This window comes from Salvelinus namaycush, chromosome 11 (genome assembly GCF_016432855.1).
Source record: "Salvelinus namaycush isolate Seneca chromosome 11, SaNama_1.0, whole genome shotgun sequence".
Taxonomy (NCBI): domain Eukaryota; kingdom Metazoa; phylum Chordata; class Actinopteri; order Salmoniformes; family Salmonidae; genus Salvelinus; species Salvelinus namaycush.
Window position 1 is genome coordinate 18,856,151 of NC_052317.1, and position 19,401 is coordinate 18,875,551.

General features: G+C 41.6%; 1 protein-coding gene across 1 annotated transcript; it reads right to left on the reverse strand.

The window, feature by feature from the left end:
• Positions 1-1,456: 1,456 nt before the first annotated feature.
• LOC120055258 (glutamate decarboxylase 1-like) lies at positions 1,457-18,793 on the reverse strand. The gene is made up of 15 exons (XM_039003144.1): positions 18,772-18,793; positions 17,837-17,977; positions 12,413-12,655; positions 8,375-8,465; positions 7,572-7,690; positions 3,810-3,925; positions 3,644-3,723; positions 3,491-3,545; positions 3,088-3,204; positions 2,826-2,890; positions 2,527-2,605; positions 2,265-2,414; positions 2,085-2,192; positions 1,900-1,989; positions 1,457-1,705 (listed from the first exon to the last, which is right to left on the reverse strand). Exons 1-15 carry the CDS (start codon positions 18,791-18,793, stop codon positions 1,457-1,459), a joined length of 1,725 nt encoding a protein of 574 aa, XP_038859072.1.
• Positions 18,794-19,401: the final 608 nt, after the last annotated feature.

Genomic DNA, 19,401 nt, shown 5'->3' on the forward strand with positions numbered 1-19,401 from the left:
CTCTCCAGAGATGTTCGAATGGGTTCAAGTCCGGGCTCTGGCTGGGCGACTCAAGGACATTCAGAGACTTGTCCCGAAGCCACTCCTGCTTTGTCTCGGCTGTGTGCTTAGGGTTCTTGTCCTGTTGGAAGGTGAACCTTCACCCCAGTCTGAGGTCCGGAGCACTCTGGAGCAGGTTTTCATCAAGCATCTCTCTGTACTTTGCTCCTTTCATCTTTTCCTCGATCCTGACTAGTCTCTCAGTCCCTGCCACTGAAAAACATCCCCACAGCATGATGCTGCCACCCCCGTAGGAATGGTGCCAGGTTTCCTCCAGATGTGACACTTGGCATTCAGGCCAAAGAGTTCAATCTTGGTTTCATCAGACTAGAGAATTTTGTTTCTCATGGTTTGAGAGTCCTTTTAGGAGCCTTACGGAAAATGCCAAGTAGGCTGTCATGTGCTTTTTACTGAGGAGTGGCTTCCGTCTGGCCACTCTACCATAAAGACCTAATTGGTGGAGTGCTGCAGAGATGATTGTGCTTCTGGAACGTTCTCCCTTCTCCACAGAGGAACTCTGGAGCTCTGTTTGAGTGACCATTGTGTTCTTGGTCACCACCTTGACCAAGGTCCTTCTCCCCTGATTGCTCAGTTTGGCCTGGCGGCCAGCTCTTGGAAAATAATTGGTGGTTCCAAACTTCTTCCATTTAAGAATGATGGAGGCCACTGTGTTCTTGGGGAACTTCAATGCTGCAGAAATGTTTTGGTACCCTTCCCCAGAGCTGTGCTTCAACACAATCCTGTTTCGGAGCTCTACGGACAATTCCTTCGACCTCATGGCTTGGTTTTTGGCTGACATGCACTGTCAACTGTGGGACCTTATATATACAGGCTTATATATACAGGTGTGTGCCTTTCCAAATCATGTCCAATCAATTGAATTTACCACAGGTGGACTCCAATAAAGTTGTAGAGATATCTCAAGGATGATCAATGAAAACAGGATTCACCTGAGCTCAGTTTCAAGTCTCATAGTGAAGGGTCTGAATACTTATGTAAATAAGGTATTTCTGTTTGTTTATTCTTTCAAATTTACAAACACTTCTAAAAAACAGTTTTTCCTTTGTCATTATGGGGTATTGTGTGTAGATTGATGAGGGGAAAAAATTATTTAATCAATTTTAGAATAAGGCTGTAACGTAACAAAATGTGAAAAAAGTCAAGGGGTCTGAATACTTTCCGAATGCGCTGTATATGCTACAATATTGTTGTACACAAATAAAATGAATTTAGAAATGAACTGGCTACATTCTAACGATTCCGATACCTGGAATACAAAAATCATATTTGTATATATTTTTACATAAGAAGGACTGTAATTACACAACAAAACATTTCAGAACAAATAGTACGTATAGAGATGTATTTAGTTTTCTGATTGTTTTTACCCATTTTCCTCTAAATGCATGATTTACAGTTAATCTGAGCCACAACCGGATTCATAAAGTGGTCTCAAACCTGATTCACAAATTGGTCTCAATCCTGATGCATATTGCATGTCATGACCAAGAGCAGCGATCTCCTCCAAGAGGTAGTCCACATCCTCTGTCTGTGTGGCCGGGTTGGAGAAGACACATCGGAAGAAGTTAACTTTGTCTCCGAGCGGCTGATAACCAATCATGGCCATCCCCTGCTCCATCATCTTGGCTTTGATCTTTGGTGCCACCTTAGAAACCAAACAGTGATTTAGCTATAGCTTTATAGAGTATAGATTTTATAGAATTGAATTCATAATGTGCTGCTGCTAGTTATGGGTACAGATACAGTATCTGCAGCGTCTAATGGATAAAGAACCACAAAGGTTGAAATAAGACGCATCTAATATATCACTAACATTAGAGATCCAAGGTGTAGCATTACCTCATGGAGTCTCCTGTTCCTCTCAGAACCTGGTGGCATGTTCCTCAGACTTGGTGGGATGTACCAGAAGCACACGTTGCTGTGTTCAGGCTGCATGGGGATGTATCACAGATAAAAGGCTTACAACGATTCATCTCACTGAGGAATTATTAAATAACTTCAAGGGACTTAAAAAACAGACTTACTTTGCTTTTGAAGACGAGTTCAAAGTCTGGTCTTTGTTTGAGTTTGTCGAACAAGTGCTCAGCATTTTCCAAACATTTATTGACCTGTGATTCAAAGCCTTCTGAACCCTAAGAAGAGATGTGTTTTATTGACCAGTTGATAAATAAAAAATAAAAAATCCATATGAGTGTGTTACATACCTTGGCCTTCCACATGAGCCAGAGCTTGAAGACATCAACGTGCCTGCCACACTGAATGGTCTTGTCTCCGGTGTCATAAGAGGTGTCGTAGTGCTTGTCAGTTTGGAAAAGGTATTCAGCACACATCTGATTGCAGTCTTTCAAGAGGCCCTGTGAGTGAGAAACCAGTAATTGCATTATGTGTGTGTGTTTCGGTGTGTGTGTGTGTGCGCATGTAATGGTAATCTTGATTTTTAAAAATTCATAGCGTTAGACTACACACCCTTTTCTTCACCAGTATGGCTGAGCATTGCAGCGGAGCACCCATCATTTTATGAGGGTTCCAAGTCACAGACCAGGCTCTGTAATAAACATAATTCAAATAGACCTGCATGTAAGATCCAATCAAGGCAGAACTGTTGAGAGTCAATTCCATTTCCATTGTGAATGGAAACAGTATCCCCAAAATGTAATTGATCCTGGCTGTACGGTAGAGTGAAATTCAGAAATCTATTATCCTTTTGGAGAGCCGTAGAATTTGGGTGTCCTCAAGTCTCTGTTCTCTCTGGTTACCGTACCTACCGTTCAATCCCTTGTAGTTTCACACGGTGCCGCTTGGACATCAACAGTCCTCCGCCCCAGGCTGCCTGTTAAGAAATAAAGAGAATTTTACTCTAAATACAATCTTATCTTTACATATAACAAATTCTTATGGGGACGGTTCCCCAGACACAAATTATGCTTAGTACTGGACTAAAAAGCATACCCAATTAAAATATAGGATGTCAGAAATAAGACTAAATCTGTGTCCGGTAAACCATGATGGATGCTATAAGGTAAATACATCAACATGCAGCCAGAGTCCATGGCTCTCACAGATGTCTGCGATGGCATTGAGAGGATCAAAGGCTCCGTACACAGTGGTGCCTGCTGTGGCATTGACGTAGAATGGGACACAACCCTGAAGAGAGAGAGAGAGATGACAAGAATCATGATGAGTGTATTGACTTGTTCCTGTGAAATAGTCCCTGCCAACACACTGGAGCTCTGGTAGCTCATTTTATGCACCAGACAATGTTGTTGACTGGTAAACAGAAATTCTGATTTAAGCGTATTCTGTTGGGGGTGTCTGTTTCATCCTAATTTGACTAAATCCATCCCTGGCTGAAAATATATGCTTACATGTATTTAATTCACAAAGCCCTTTATCCCTCAGTTTGGCAAGAGCAGACTCATTCATCCATTACCTGATCTTTGGCAGTAATGATACTTGACTCCAATTCTGCAGGGATCATCTTTCCCCTTGAATTGTAAAAAACACGACATCACTCATTTAGCTCTGATGATATTGTCAATGTTCACAATCAACAAATGCCAATCACTCTCCCCTCCTTGCTTACCGGTCATTACATTTCACCAGCACAACATTTTCACTTCCTATCCCAAGAACTGCTGCAGATTTCTTGACTGAATAATGACTCTAGAGTAGGGGAAAAGTATTTGTCAGTACAAGTTTATAGATAATATGAATAAGCATGACCTAACGTGAATACTGGTGATGCGTACATGTGCTGATGTGAAGAGGATTAGCCTGGGCAGAGCAGTCATCCCTTTGGTCTTCACTTCAGGGAAGAAGTGGTATCTGGCCAGCAGTACACTGTACAGATTGGACATGGTCCCACCTGAGGAAATATATAAATTTTTATTTAACCTTTATTTAACTAGGCAAGTCAGTTAAGAACAAATTGTTATTTACAATGACAGTCTACCAAAAGGCAAAAGGCCTCCTGTGGGGATGGGGGCTGGGATAAAAAATACAAATAAATTAAATAAAAATATAGGGCAAAACACACATCACGACAAGAGAGACAACACAACACAACATAAAAAGAGACCTAAGATGACAACATAGCATGGCAGCAACACATGACAACACAGCATGGTAGCAACACCACATGGTAGCAGCACAAAACAGGGTACAAACATTCTTGGACACAGACAACAGCACAAAGCAGCCACATCACGCAAAGCAGCCACAACTGTCAGTACCTTTAACAGAATGTGACTGCTAGAACGGGTGTTGTACAATAGTTCTTCCTGTAAAAGTTGCGCCATACTGCTGCACACCTTGCGGGCTGCCGCAGAATTCTATGGCACGTTATTTCATTGTCAGCTATTGTTGCTATTAATGCTAGTTAGTGCTAGTTTGACCCCCAGAGGGCATCTTGAGAAGCATTTGATAGTCTTCAATATTGTCTGTACTAGAGAATTTAAAGCGATTGTAATCTCAATAAAGGCCAAAATAATATTTATAAAGGCCAACATATTTATTTCTGTTTTTAGAGGGAGAGAAACCAAAAGCACAGCGTGCCTATTTTTTGGACAAGGACATCCCGGCCGGCCAAACCCTCCCCTAACCCGGACGACGCTGGGCCAATTGTGCGCCGCCCTATGGGACTCCCAATCACGGTCGGATGTGAATGGAGGATGAGGGCTGGAGTAGATATCTCAGATAGGGGGGAGTGAGGCCTAAGAGGGTTTTATAAATAAGCAACAACCAGTGGGTCTTGCGGCGGGTATACAGAGATGACCAGTTTACAGAAGAGCATAGAGTGCAGTGATGTGTCCTATAAGGAGCATTGGTGGCAAATCTGATGGCCAAATGGTAAAGTACATCTTGCTGCTCGAGAGCACCCTTACTTGCCGATCTATAAATTACGTCTCCTTTATCTAGCATGGGTAGGATGATCATCTGAATCAGGGTTAGTTTGGCAGCTGGGGTGAAAGAGGAACGATTACAATAGAGGAAATCAAGTCCAGATTTAATTTTAGTCTGCAGCTTTGATATGTGCTGAGAGAAGGACAGTGTACTGTCTAGCCATACTCCCAAGTACTTGTATGAGGTGACTACCTCAAGCTTTAAACCCTCAGAGGTAGTAGTCACACCTGTGGTGAGAGGGGCATTCTTCTTACCAAACCACAAGGTTAAGGGCAGAGAAAGCTTGTTGGACACTAAGAAAGCTTTGTTGTAGAGCGTTTAACACAAAATCCGGGGAGGGGCCAGTATAAGATTGTATAATCTGCATGTAAATAGAGGACTAACCGGGGTTGCCTTCCAAGCAATGGGAACCACCCCAGAGAGAAGAGACAGGTTAAAAAGGTCAGAGATAGGCTTGGCGATTATAGGGGCAGCAATCTTAAAAAAGAAAGGGTCTAAACCATCTGACCCAGATGTTTTTTTGGGGTGAAGTTTAAGGAGCTCCTTTAGCACCTCGGACTCAATGACCGCCTGCGTGGTGAAACTTTGTAGCGGGGCAGGGGGAAAAAGAGAGAGGAACATCGGGGCTAGTCGCATTAGTGGGAGATGTTTGACAGGCAAGAAGGCATGGCTGAGTCAAATACGAATCCGGCCTTAATGAAGTTGTGATTAAAGAGCTCAGCCATGTGCTTCTTGTCAGTAACAACCACATCATCAACTTTAAGGGACATGTGCAGCTGACGGGAAGGAGGGGTTATTCTCTAGGTCTTTAACCGTTTTCCAGAACTTCTTGGGGTTATACCCACAGAGAGAGAACTGCTCCTTAAAGTAACTAACATTGGCCTTCAGGATAGCCTGAGTGTACTTATTTCTCATTTGCCTGAACGAGTCAGCCTGAGTATGCATGTGCTGAGCCTTTCGCCAAATGCAATTCTTGAGGTGGAGTAACTCTGCAAGATCATGGTCAAACCAGGGGCTGAATCTGTATCTAATTCTCATTTTCTTTATGGAGTGTTTGTTAACAATATCACTGAAGATATCAAAAAAGAAGGTCCAAGTGTCTTCGACAGAGGGAATCAAGCTGATTCTGTACCAATTTACAGAGGCCAGGTCATGAAGGAAGGCTTGCTCATTAAAGTTTTCTAGCAAGTGTCTATGACAAATCAGGACAGGACGTTTCACTGAGCAGCCATTACGAACCCAGGCTGTTAAACAGTGATCGGTAAGGTTATTACAGAAAATACCAGACTGGTACTTATCAGGATTATTTGTGAGGATAACATTGAGGAGATTAGCCTTTCCTGGGTGTTTGGAGTCATACCTTGTGGGATTGGTAATTATCTGAGAGAGATTTAGAGAGTCTAATTGCTTTAGGACTTGGTCAGGTGGTTTAAGCATGTCCCAGTTTAGGTCACCTAGCAGGACAAATTCAGACTTAGTGTAAGGGGCCAGGAGAGAGCTTAGGGCAGGTAGGGTACAGGCCGGTGCTGATGGAGGACTATAACACCACTCAACAGTCAACAAAGAGCTATTTGAAAGTTGAATGCTTAAAACCAGCAAATCAAATTGTTTGGGGACGGACTTGGTGGAGACAACCGAGCACTGAAGTTTATTCCCGGTAAAGATTGCCACTCCCCCACCTTTGGAAGATCTGTCTTGCCGAAATAGGTTATAAACAGAAAGGTTAACATCAGTATTCAAAACACTCTTTCTTAACCACGTCTCAGTAATGACCAACACATCTGGATTGGAGCTGTGAACCCACCCTTTCAATTGATCCATTTTAGGTAATACGCTTTTTTTTTTTTTTTTTTTTTTTACATGTAATCTTTATTTAACTAGGCAAGTCATTTAAGAACAAATTCTTATTTACAATGACAGCCTAGGAACAGTGGGTTACTTGCCTTGTTCAGGGGCATAACGACAGATTTTTACCTTGTCAGCTCAGGGATTCGATCTAGCAACCACTCGGTTACTGGCCCAATGCGTTAACCACTAGGCTACCTGCCGCCCCAAAAGCTTCTAGTGTTAACGTGCAGAAAACCCAGGCTTTTACGAGAGCTGAAATCAGTGAAACAGATATCAGAGCACAAGTCAGAATTGTGGCTAGCAACAGTAGATGGGCAAGGGTGTACATGCACATTTCCAGATATCATCAACAGTAATACAATTAAGGCACGGCAGAGGACAGGAAAAGCTCTGCAGTGTTGATTTGTGACATTTGAATGTGCATTAGATGGCAACAGGATCATATTATATAGCAATTTCATCAGGTAGCATGAATACAAAGCCGGCGAGAGGTGGTTAGAATAGGATTGGGGCCAAAAGTCTGTGTAACCTATAGAGAGTCATAGAGAGTACTGTATTATAGGTGGATATCTCACTAAGAGATTGTCTTAAGCTTATAATTTCATTCAACTTCATAACAACTAAACAATATATCCAAAATTAAGAGGACACAATGAACCAATTCAATGAAAGTAATAAGGATAAATGTAACAAAGTGTATGTTTGTCATTGGCTACATTGTTTGTATCGATAGCAAGGTCAGAATGTAGCTAACACTGTACCTGGACAGAAAACCCCATCCCCATCCCCCTCTTCCTCTGACCAACCCACAATCTCCTGCATCTTCCTCAGTAGAACTTCCTCCATCAGAATGAACACTGGGGACACTTCATATGTAAACCTAGAAAAAAGTTTTTACACTTTAACTCATATTGCAGAATGACATTTACCAGAGGACAGATCCCACCATAGGCCATACACTATTCGAAAAAAAGGTGGTACCTTGGACCTAAAAGGGTTCTTCGGCTGTCCCCATAGGAAAAATGAAAAAAAAAAAAAAAGTACATTCCCCCTGGAAAAACCATTTTGAGTTCCATGTAGAACCTTTTACATAGAGGGTTCTACCTGGAACCAAAAAGGGTTATCCTATGGGGAGAGCCGAAGAACCCTTTTGGAGCCCTTTTTTCTAAGAGTGTAGTGTAACCTGGGGCTGTATGTATCAAGCGTATCGGAGTGCTGATATGGGATCAGATTCACCCTGTCCATATAATTTTATTCATTATGATTTAAAACAGGGTTTCCCAAACTCGGTCCTGCCCCCCCAAACATGCACCCAGGGGGAATGTACTTTTTTTTTTACATTTCCCTCCTGGGTGCATGTTTTGTTTTTTGCCCTAGCACTACACAGCTGATTCAAATAATTAAAGCTTGATGATGATTGTTTTTGGTTGCTTCCAATAGGCTCATTCATTCCTCCTCCTCTCCCCTGTAACTATTCCCCAGGTCGCTGCTGGTAATGAGAATATGTTCTCAGTCATCTTACCTGGTAAAATAAGGGTTAAATAAAAAGGAATGTAAATGTTACATGTTTGTGTTGGCGGTAGACGTCAGCCATTCCCCGGCCAGACCGATGACATCCAGCCCTGATGACAGCTGATTGAAGAAGCGTGGGTGACCTGGGGACAGATGAGGACATTCTGGAACATTCTACTAATCTATAATGTCTATGATGTCTATAATGTCAGCCATTCCCATGGCCAGAACCAATGACATACTGGTACATGGAGTATGGGGGGGTAACTGTACACATATTTGTACTTGACCATTCGGTACTGGGACTTCGGTTCCCGAATGAATACATCATAAAAAAAAAAAAAAAAACACCTAGGCCTACAGTATAAGCTTAGAGTAAATCTGAGCTGAAAAAAACCCCATTTCAGGCTATTCTGTTAAAACAACTAGAGCCTATGCACATGTTGTAGTAAAAATTAAAATCTTAATTGGCAAATTTCATACAGTCCTTTTGCAGCCAAGAACTAGATCTGTATAATGGCGAGTGGTTGGGTCGATAAACAAGGAGGATTCTACATCATCGTTTAAGAACATTTTGACTTCCCAGTAGATTACAACAGCAATAGACAGAGAGAATATGTTGACACTGATCAACGAGAATAGCCCATGTAGCTGTCAACACCTCAAACATGTTGACACATTTATGCCGACACAGACGTAACACTAACCTTAACCCCTAACCCAGCGTTTCCCAAACTCGGTCCTCGAGACCCCAAGGGGTGCACGTTTTGGTTTTCCCCCTAACACTACACACTTGATTAACATTATTAAAGTTTGATTATTAGTTGATTATTTGAATCAGCTGTGTAGTGCAAAAAAACAAAACGTGCAACCCTTGGGGTTTGGAAAACCCTGCACTAACCTGAGCTAACGTTATCCACCTAGCTAACGTTAGCATTAGTGACCTAGCTAACCTTAGCCACAACAAATTGGAATTCATAACATATCATACGTTTTTGAAATTTGTGATATATTGTATGCAATTCGTAACTTTTTGTACGAATTGAAATTCGTAACATATACAAATTGTAATTCGCAACATATCATACAAAATGGATGATGGACATCCACAAATTAATACATACCATGCAAAACTTAACATATCATACTAATTGGAATGTCCCAGATTTAAATGTAATATGTTACATCAACTCCTGAGTCCAGGTTGGCCTACATCACCCACGAAACGAAAAAAAAACAGCACAACTTCGTCTCCCCTCTGCAATAGGGGAGAGTTGTCTATCAGTTTTTTTTGCTGCTTTGGGGAGGGTTGTGTGATTTTTTTTATTGGACACAGAGGAAGGTAGTGAGTTTTTTCCCCCTGGCTTACATTCACTCTTTGGCAGGTTTACTATAGAATGTCTTCCATTCAATCCATATTTCCTCATCTGCTTGCATGCGCCTCACCTATATCAAGGTGTTTTGATACATCGCTTATGCAATACGCTTTTCCGTGCACTAACTTTTCTTATAAACTGGGTGGTTTGAGCCCTGAAAACTGATATACCACGGGTATGACAAAAAATAACTTTTTACTGTTCTAATTATGTAGGTAACCAGTTTATAATAGCATTAAGGCACCTCTGGGGTTTATGGCCAATATACTGTACCACGTTGCGTTGTGCTTAAGAACAACCCTTAGCCGTGGTATATTGGCCATATACCACACCCCCTTGGGCCTTATTGGTTAACTATACCACAGGTCAATCAATATACAGCCTAAATGTCAACCCTGCCGTCTCTCCACTCAGAGTGACAATAATGGTAGGTGGATCATTTGTCCAGATCTGCAATAGGCTAACTAGCAATCATAGCACACATAAAAGCATTCAAAGCTGCATCAATTTTCAATATGAATCCACAAGAACAAATAGGAATAGCTGAGGAGAGGCCAAGTGCACCAATGTGCATGAAAGAACAGTGGTAGCCTGATTGCCAACGACATTGAGACAGACTACAGGGAGGAGGTGAGGGCCCTGGTGGAGTGGTGCCAGGAAAATAACATCTCCTTCAATGTCACCAAAACAAAGGAGCTGATCATGGACTTCAGGAGACAGCAGATGGAACACGCCCCCATCCACATCGACGGGACCGCAGTGGAGAAGGAGAAAAGCTCCTTGGGGTACACATCACTGACAAACTGAAATGGTCCACCCACACAGACAGTGTGGTGAAGAAGGCACAACAGCGCCTCTTCAACCTCAGGAGGCTGAAGAAAGTTGTCGTGGCCCCTAAGACCCTCACAAACATTTACAGATGCACCATTGGAATATATCACCACCTAGTATGGCCCTCCAGGACATCTACAGCACCTGGTGTCACAGGAAGGCCAAGAAGATCATCAAGGACCTCAGTCACCCGAGCCATGGCCTGTTCACCACGTTACCCTCCAGAAGGCGAGGTCAGTACAGGTGCATCAAAGTTGGGACCGAGAGACTGAAAAACAGCTTTTATCTCAAGGCCATCAGGCTATTAAATAGTCTACACTTGCCTCCGCCGGCCTCTGCCCAGTACCCCTAGTTTCTGTCACTAGCCGGCTACCACCCGGTTACTCTAACATGCACCTTAGAGGCTGTTGCCCTATGTACAGTACATAGTCATGGAACACTGGCACTTTAATAATGTTTGACAGAACACTGCGGACTCAGTTGTTGTGTGTTGTTAGATACTGCTGCAGTGTTGGAGCTAGGAACACAAGCATTTCGCTACACCCACAATAACATCTGCTAAATATGTGTATGCGACCAATACAATTTGATTTGATCTTGTTTAGGGACAATACAATTATCTTACCTAGACTTGCCTACAACACCACAATGCAATGAATAATTGCATTATTGTTTTCAAGTGAGTACAAAATTTTACTCTCGGCTGCAGTGAACATTTTTTATTTGAATAACGTGCAAAAGCCCTGTGATATGAATGTTTCTTTACGTTTGGATCAGTTGTGGGTCTACTCTCGACAGTGTATAAGATCTAGAAAGGTACAGTAGCAGGCCAGTCTGGCTGTATTTTTACTTCTGATACTGATATGCGCGATCTGTTGCAGATCATTATTCTCCCAAGTCGTCCTATAATAATGTGGCAATAGAGATGGGTTGGCTGATAATGTCACGAAAACTGTTTGCTTCCATGGGGGAGAAGTCAGCCTGTTGTTGTGATTCTGTTGTTGTGATTCTGGGTTGCCAGATTGCTAGCAAGAATGACAAGAAACTGCCATGTGGGGAATTGTAAGTGGCTCATTTTCAACTTGTTTCAACTTGTGTTTTGACAGATTTCACATTAATGCTAATATGGCAAAAAATGTGCTAGATAGTTAACCACCAACTGTAACAATGTATTTGAGAGACAACAAGTGGTTATTGTGCAAATGTATGTATGTTTTCAATAAACTTTGGAGACAAAATATAGCTTACATATAGCTTACAACCAGTCACAATGTTTTAATCTGATTTGGCTACTTCAAAAGTCTCCTGTAGGCATGTGCAAGTTTGTACAAAATATAATTCCAGTATCCTCAAAATGGCTTGACATTAACCAGGTTTCCATCCATCCTTTTAATGCGAGTAAAGTACATGTTGGATAAAGCATTTCATGACCAGCCTGTTGTAAACAGCTAGCTAATTTGTTGGTAAACTTTCCAAATGTCGACAAAACAAAATACACTTAACAAGGTGGGATATTTTTGTGTCTGTAAAATGAATTATGCAAGAAATGGCAGTAGAAAAGCTTTAATGCTCAAATATTGATATAATAACCATCATATCCAGGGGTTGCGTTAAAGTACAGAAATCTGTATTTTAAACCATTTCACTTGTGCTGTCATAAAGCATTATGACTCATGATCATCTTGAATCAGGAGTACCAATACTTTGTATTTTCTTAAATAAACAAAAAGGAACTACATTAACTTTTGGCATTTCATTTTCTCGCTGTACCGGAACTGAACCCTAACCCCAAAACTGCAATATGTACTGAACCTTGGGCTTGGTGAACCGTTACACCCCTAATGGAGTACGTTTGGCAAAACAGTTGACAGCTCTTACGGTACCTGTTTTGACTCCATACTTCAAGGTATCCCTGCAGTCAACCAGGAGTTGTTCCAGGTTCTCGGGCTGGTCTGGGAGCTCCAGACTGAAGCCCTCCAGGCCCTCTCTGAGTTGGTGAGGGTGGTGGAAGTCCAGGACTTTGGAGCTCCGTCTGAACGACTTGCAGACATAGCTGAGGAGAATGTTCACCAGCTCTTGGAAGAAACTTTTGGTTGTGTCCTCACCACTGAGAGCAGGGAGTAGATCTAAACATAAAGGGACACGGTCAGGGCTCTAAATGAACTTTTTAAATTGGTAGTCAGTGCTCATCTTTAAATAATTAAGAGCACCAAAAAGTATTTAGGAGCACCATAAAAAGGTATTGATTTCAATTGATTTATCCTATAGGCCTGAGAGCACATCCAGGAGCACCTTTTCTTTTCTCCAGTGCCATCTTAAAGCATACTGGTGGCCGAGTTACCAGGTTGTTAGTCAGCTAGGTAACATGACTGGACAAGGTTGTTTGTTACCTAACAGTTAGCGGCCCGGGAGTAGTTTAAAAAGGTCCAGAACACATGTATTGAAAGAAAAAGATATTTGCTCCGGTAATATGATTCATGTTAGGCTAGCTAATGCTAAAGCGGCCCACAAGACAATACAGGTATTAGTCAAAGCTTATGAATATTTTATGTGAATTTCCATATATCAATTACACTACCAAAAGGGTTAAATTGTTCAGCAACATGTGCAGTGAATGCTAACATGGCTTTTGTGGTGAAAGGTACATAATGCATTTATTTTAATCTCGCTATCAGGCCACTGTATGCTGTGACATAAGCCTGGATGGTGACACATCTTCTTCAAGCTGCCTGACTGAACACTGGGGCCTTCAGTGGTACCAGAAGCAAATGCCCTACCTGGGAAGGGCCCTACCTGTCTCACATGTATTTTTACAACGACAGCCCTTCTGTCAACATGTATTGCATTAACCACTCAAATTCATGCAAACTGCAGACGCAAGCACTGACTTACACTGAGTATACAAAACATTCCTTATACTGAGTTGCACCCCCTTTAGCCCTCAGAACAGCCTCATTTTGTCAGGGCATGGACTCTACAAGGTGTTGATGCTGGCCCATGTTGACTCCAAGGCTTCTCACAGTTGTGTCAAGTTGGCTGGATGTCCTTTTGGTGGTAGACCATCCTTGATGCACACAGGAAACTGTTGAGTGTGCAAACCCAGCAGCGTTGCAGTTCTTGATACACTCAAACCAGTGCACCTGACACTGACTACCATACTCCGTTCAAAGGCAGTTAAATCTTTTGTCTTGCCCATTCACCCTCTGAATGGCACATATACACACAATCCATGTCCCAATTGTTTCAAGGCTTAAAAATCCTTCTTTAATCTGCCTCCTCTTCATCTACACTGATTGAAGTGGATTTAACAAGAGACATCAATAAGGGATCATAGCTTTAACCTGGATTCACCTGGTCAGTCTGTCAAGGACAGAGCAGATGTTCTTAATATTTTGTACACTCAGTGTATATTTGGCATTGTGTTTTAGGTTATTGTCCTGCTGAAAAGTGAATCTGTCTACCAGTTTCTGTTGGAAAGGAGACTGAACCAGGTTTTCCTCTATATTCTACATGTCCCATTCTTTAATCTTGTCTGGAATATGTATTTTAATTGACATCCCAATGATGTGTCTGATATACACTGAACAAAAATGTAAAAGCAACATGTAAAGTGTTGGTCCCATGTTCCATTAGCTGAAATAAAAGATCCCAGAAATGTAACTGTAACTCAGTAAAATCTTTGAAATTGTTGCATGTTGTATTTATATTTTTGTTCAGTGCATTCGGAAAGTATTCAGACCCCTTCCCTTTTTCCAAATGTTGTTACGTTACAGCCTTATTCTAAAATGGATAAAAAAATGTATTCCTCATCAATCTACACACAATACCCCATAATGATAATGTGTTAAAAAACAGATCTGGGGAAGGTTACCAAAACATTTCTGCAGCATTGAAGGTCCCCAACAACACAGTGGCCTCCATCATTCTTAAATGGAAGAAGTTTGGAACCACCAAGACTCTTCCTAGAGCTGGCCACCCGGCCAAAATTAGCAATCAGGGGGAGAAGGGCCTTGGTCAGGGAGGTGACCAAGAACCCAATGGTCACTCTGACATAGCTCCAGAGTTCCTCTGTGGAGATGGTAGAACCTTCCGGAAGGACAACGATCTCTGCAGCACTCCACCAATCAGGCCTTTATGGATGGTAGAGTAGCCAGACGGAAGCCACTCCTCAGTAAAAGGCGCATGGCCCGCTTGGAGTTTGCCAAAAGGCTAAGGTTCCTTTATAAACAAGATTCTCTGGTCTGATAAAACCAAGACTGAACTCTTTGGCCTGAATGCCAAGCTCCACATCTGGAGGAAACCTGGCACCTACGGCGAAGCATGGTGATGGCAGCATCATGCTGTGGGGATGTTTTTCAGTGGAAGGGACTGGGAGACTAGGCAGGATCGGGGGAAAGATCAATGGAGCAAAGTACAGAGAGATCCTTGATGAAAACCTGCTCCAGAGAGCTCAGGACCTCAGACTGGGGTGAAGCTTCACCTTCCAACAGGACAATGACCCTAAGCACACAGCCAAGACAACGCAGGAGTGATTTTGGGTCAAGTCTCTGAATGTCCTTGAGTGGCCCAGCCAGAGCCTGGACTTGAACCCGATCGAAGATGTCTGGAGAGACCTGAAAATAGGTGTGCAGCGACGCTCCCCACCCAACTTGACAGAGCTTGAGAGAATATGCAGAGAAGAATGGGAGAAACTACTCAAATACAGGTGTGCCAAGCTTGTAGTGTCATACCCAATAAGACTTGAGGCTATAATCGCTGCCGAAGGTGCTTCAACAAAGTACTTTAGTAAAGGGTTTACTTATGTAAATGTGATATTTCATTTTATTTTTTAAAATAAATTTACTAAAAATACATTTTTTTAAACTATTTTTGCTTTGCCATTATGGGGCATTGTGTGTAGATTGATGGGAAAAACAATTTAATACATTTTAGAATAAGGCTGTAGCAAAATGTCATGGGGTCTGAATACTTTCCGAATGCACTTTATCAGATTGATAAATATGTGCACTACTTATCAGTATTTTTTGCTAAAACATTAGTATTTTTTCCCCCCTTAACCCCTAAACCCTATCCTCGACAATGTTAGCCACCTAGCTAACGTTAGCCACAACAAATTGGAATTTGTAACATATCATACGTATTGGAAATTCGTAACATACTGTACAAATTGTAATTCGTAACATATCACAAATTAATACATACCACACTAAATTGAGGGAGACAGATTTACATTTACTATGTTTTGTCTACTTCAGAGTCCAGATTGATCTGAACTGCCTCGGTGAGTGATGTCCCTCCTGCATGTGTACAGGAACACAATTCCCAGGGAGGATAGACAGTATTACTGATGACTGTATCGGTAATGTGTTTTCAGACCCTCCCCTAGTCATATTTTCGCAGGGCAGAAATCTCAGAGATCAATTGGTAAACTCTGATTCACCACCACAAAATACCCCCACACAACGTCTCCTTGAGCCTCTACCGGATGGAAACTACAAGTGTAATTTCTGCACTCAATGCAATGCGACTAACAAATGTAGATCCTTCAAACATCCTCAAACAGGGAAACAGATCACAATCAAAGGTGTTATCACGTGCGCCACTAAGGCAGTTATTTATCTTATAACTTGTCCTTGTGGTAAAAATGATGAGGGCAAAACGAAGCGTGAACTAAAAGTACGAATCTCTGAGTATTGTAGCACCATTTTCATGAACACAATGGGAGACCGAGAGCTGGTTTCAAGCGTAGGGCGCAGCAGGTGTTTATTGTAAAGGACCACAGGAGGAGGCAGGTAGCTGGGTCCAGGGGCAGGCAGAGGGTCATACACAGGGGGTCTAAAAAGGCAGGCAGGGAAAAGGCTAGTAACGTCGTCCGGGAGATCAGGCAATAGGTTGAACCGATAGGCTAAAGTACAGGCAGGGGAATAGGCAAAAGGCGTCGTTAGTGAGGCAGGCAAAAACTATCATACACGGGAGGATTAAATTACAGAAAACCAGCGCTTCGAATAGAAATGTGTCACAAAACAAACAATACCTCACAATGATAGGGTGCAAAGAACTGAACTAAATAATGTGTGATAATCACATACAGGTGTGTGAACAGGTGATCAGAATGCAGGTGATTGGGATCTATGTGTTTGAGAATGTGAGCTGGAAAGTGGGCTGGAAAGTGAGCTGCGTTCAGGGGATCTATGTGTTTGAAAGTGTGAGTTGGAAGCAGACGTTACAAGAATTAGGTGCAACAACTTTATTTTGTTCCTTCGTTATATCAGCATCGAACACGTCCCCCTCCCTAGGAGAAGGGATGACCTTGACAATTATTGTTAAAACGAGAGGCCGTTTGGACCTTTCATTTAATTTGCTATCCATTGTAAATAATGTTTGTAGGCCTATGTAGCCAAATTGTATCTATGTATCAGGTATCTATCTATGTTATCCATTCATGCTTTTTATATGTTCTATTTACAGTATATCTGTAAATAATCAACCAATAAAATTAAGCCACAGCCGGCCATGATTACAGACACCTGTGTGTGTCCTTTCAAACTATATAAACTATTATAAACTGGGTGGTTCGAGCCCTGAATGCTGATTGTCTGACAGCCGTTGTATAGCAGACCGTATATCGTGGGTATGACAAAACATTTATTTTTACTGTTCTAATTACATTGGTAACCAGTTTATAATAGCAATAAGGCGCCTTGAGGGTTTGTGGCGTTGCGTTGTGCCTAAGAACAACACTTAACCGTGTTATATTGGCCATATACCACACCCCCACGGGCCTTATTGCTTAAGTGACCTGCAGTGTTTGTCAATATACCCTGATGAAGACAGCTTGGCTGTCGAAATGTTGGTTATTAAATTATTGCATCTGAGCTCCTAGAGTGTGTGGCTGTCCTTTTTTTTTTTTCAAGTCTTCTACTCCACTAGCCAGTACCTCGCCTAAACAGGTGTACATTTGTTTCACCTTCAGGATAGAAAGCCAGACCATGTTGATCTTGTATGTGTCTTCTACATCTGCATTGTTTGCTGTTTGGGATTTTAGGCTGGGTTTCTGTATAGCACTTTGTAACATCGGCTGATGTAAAAAAGGTTTAATAAATACATTTTATTGACATGTGTCCCAAATGGCATCCTAGTCCCCACACTGCTCTACCTTTGACCCTATGGGCCCTAGTCAAAAGTATGGCACTCTATAGGGAAAAAGGTCCCATTTGGTACGAAGACCTTGAGTGCAGTTTAACTGATGAAAAGGCTACCAGCAGTAGCTTTCATCAGCCTCATAATGCAGCTTTTGTTGGCTTTACCTTTGTTGTATATGCAGCTGAAGTCCTTGGGTATGCAGGTGTTGTCACTTGTTGGTGGAGAGTTGATATTGTCAGAGGAGCTTCTCTGTTTACTCTCTGCCAAAATCTGCCCACCAGGTGTAGATTTTTCTGTGGTGCTTTCTGGAACAAATAAACGGAGAGTACATGATGATCCGACACCAATATTAACATATCTACTGTATATTGTCATGAAGAATTCTTTGAATTTTGCCTGTAAAGTAGAGACTGAAGATCGAAGGAAAGCGTACTAGTCAGGTGGGGTGTGAGGGCAGGGTGGGAAGAAGCATCTTAGTAATTTATTGTAATTCTAATAAGAATAGAATGTCACCCGTATATTCATTGATTGAAACCATGTAAGCAACAGTAAACTCAGGCCATGTAATCAGGAGCAAAGTTTTGTGTGTAACCCAGTCTGCCCGTTTGAAGGATCAAAATGGCCAGGGCCAGGTCAGAGAAATGAACAGACTGTCAAAAGATTGTGAGTCTGGCCTGGAGGGACGATTGTGTGTATGCAGTTAATAGATACAAACTTAACAAAAGTAATTGCAACACATTATTAAAACTAAAAAGTAGTTTGACTTGTTCTTTGTCTCCACTCAACAATATCAAGCAAATATAGAGTTCCCAACAAGATCACATGTTGCATATGTTATTTACATACCATGTGTACCATGTGAGTACAAAATATTGTTCAAATAGATTGATATGCTAACACAAATACGATTCCTTATTCATAGATATCGTAAGAAACGTGTAAAGAAATTGCCTAAAGCCTTATCTCAAGGTTTACTGCTTTACCTGAGCGAATGTTTCAAAACACACACAAAAAATCACATCATGGCATAACTGACATAACCCCATTGATATACCATAGAGATACTTCTAAATAATTGATATGCTCATTTGACTCTGACCTGGCAGCTGCAAATAATCCATAATGTGTCCACATATGATTGAGTTCTGGGAGTGAAGTTTGTCCAGTATCTCACTGTTCCACTGCTGCCCCTCCATGAGATGCACCTGGAATGGTTTTGTGGAATATATAACCCCCTGGGGGAACTAGGCGTGGTGGTGGGCGCATTATGACACAAGGCTATTCAACCTGAATGAAACGATGCTATTACAAAACCCTTTGAGAATGAGAGCCTCCCCAAAATGTTTCTGACAATCACTAGCTACCACATCAATTCATTATGATCTCTTCTGTCTTTTTTGTCCTTTTGTGTGTAATTATTTGGCTCAAAATATGTGTGTGTGTGCTACTCAACCTGCATACAGTACTCTGAAGGATCAAAAAGAGACTGTTGTGAATGTTTCCTTTGATCTGAAGACATGATTGGAATAATATATTAAAACTGGCAACTGGATTTAATGACATTAAAATAATGATTATTGTTTGTGAGAGCATGTTTAAATGTCTAGCTCAATTTCTTTCTTGATACACATGGTTTTACTCATAGTAATGCATTTCTTACTCTTGAAATGTTGGTAATATTTCTAGATTCTCATCTGAGAAGGGTGTTATTTGCAAATATGACATTATG

Bases quoted from the DNA above. Each gene is read 5' to 3' on its own strand.
- LOC120055258 (XM_039003144.1), bottom strand. From the start codon at position 18,793: ATGGATTATTTGCAGCTGCCAG. The intron at 17,978-18,771 runs GTCAGAGTCAAA...TATTTGTTCCAG, and splicing joins GGATTATTTGCAGCTGCCAG to AAAGCACCACAGAAAAATCT. The intron at 2,891-3,087 runs GTATTTACCTTA...ATTTCTTAACAG, and splicing joins GACTCTGGCTGCATGTTGAT to GCAGCCTGGGGCGGAGGACT.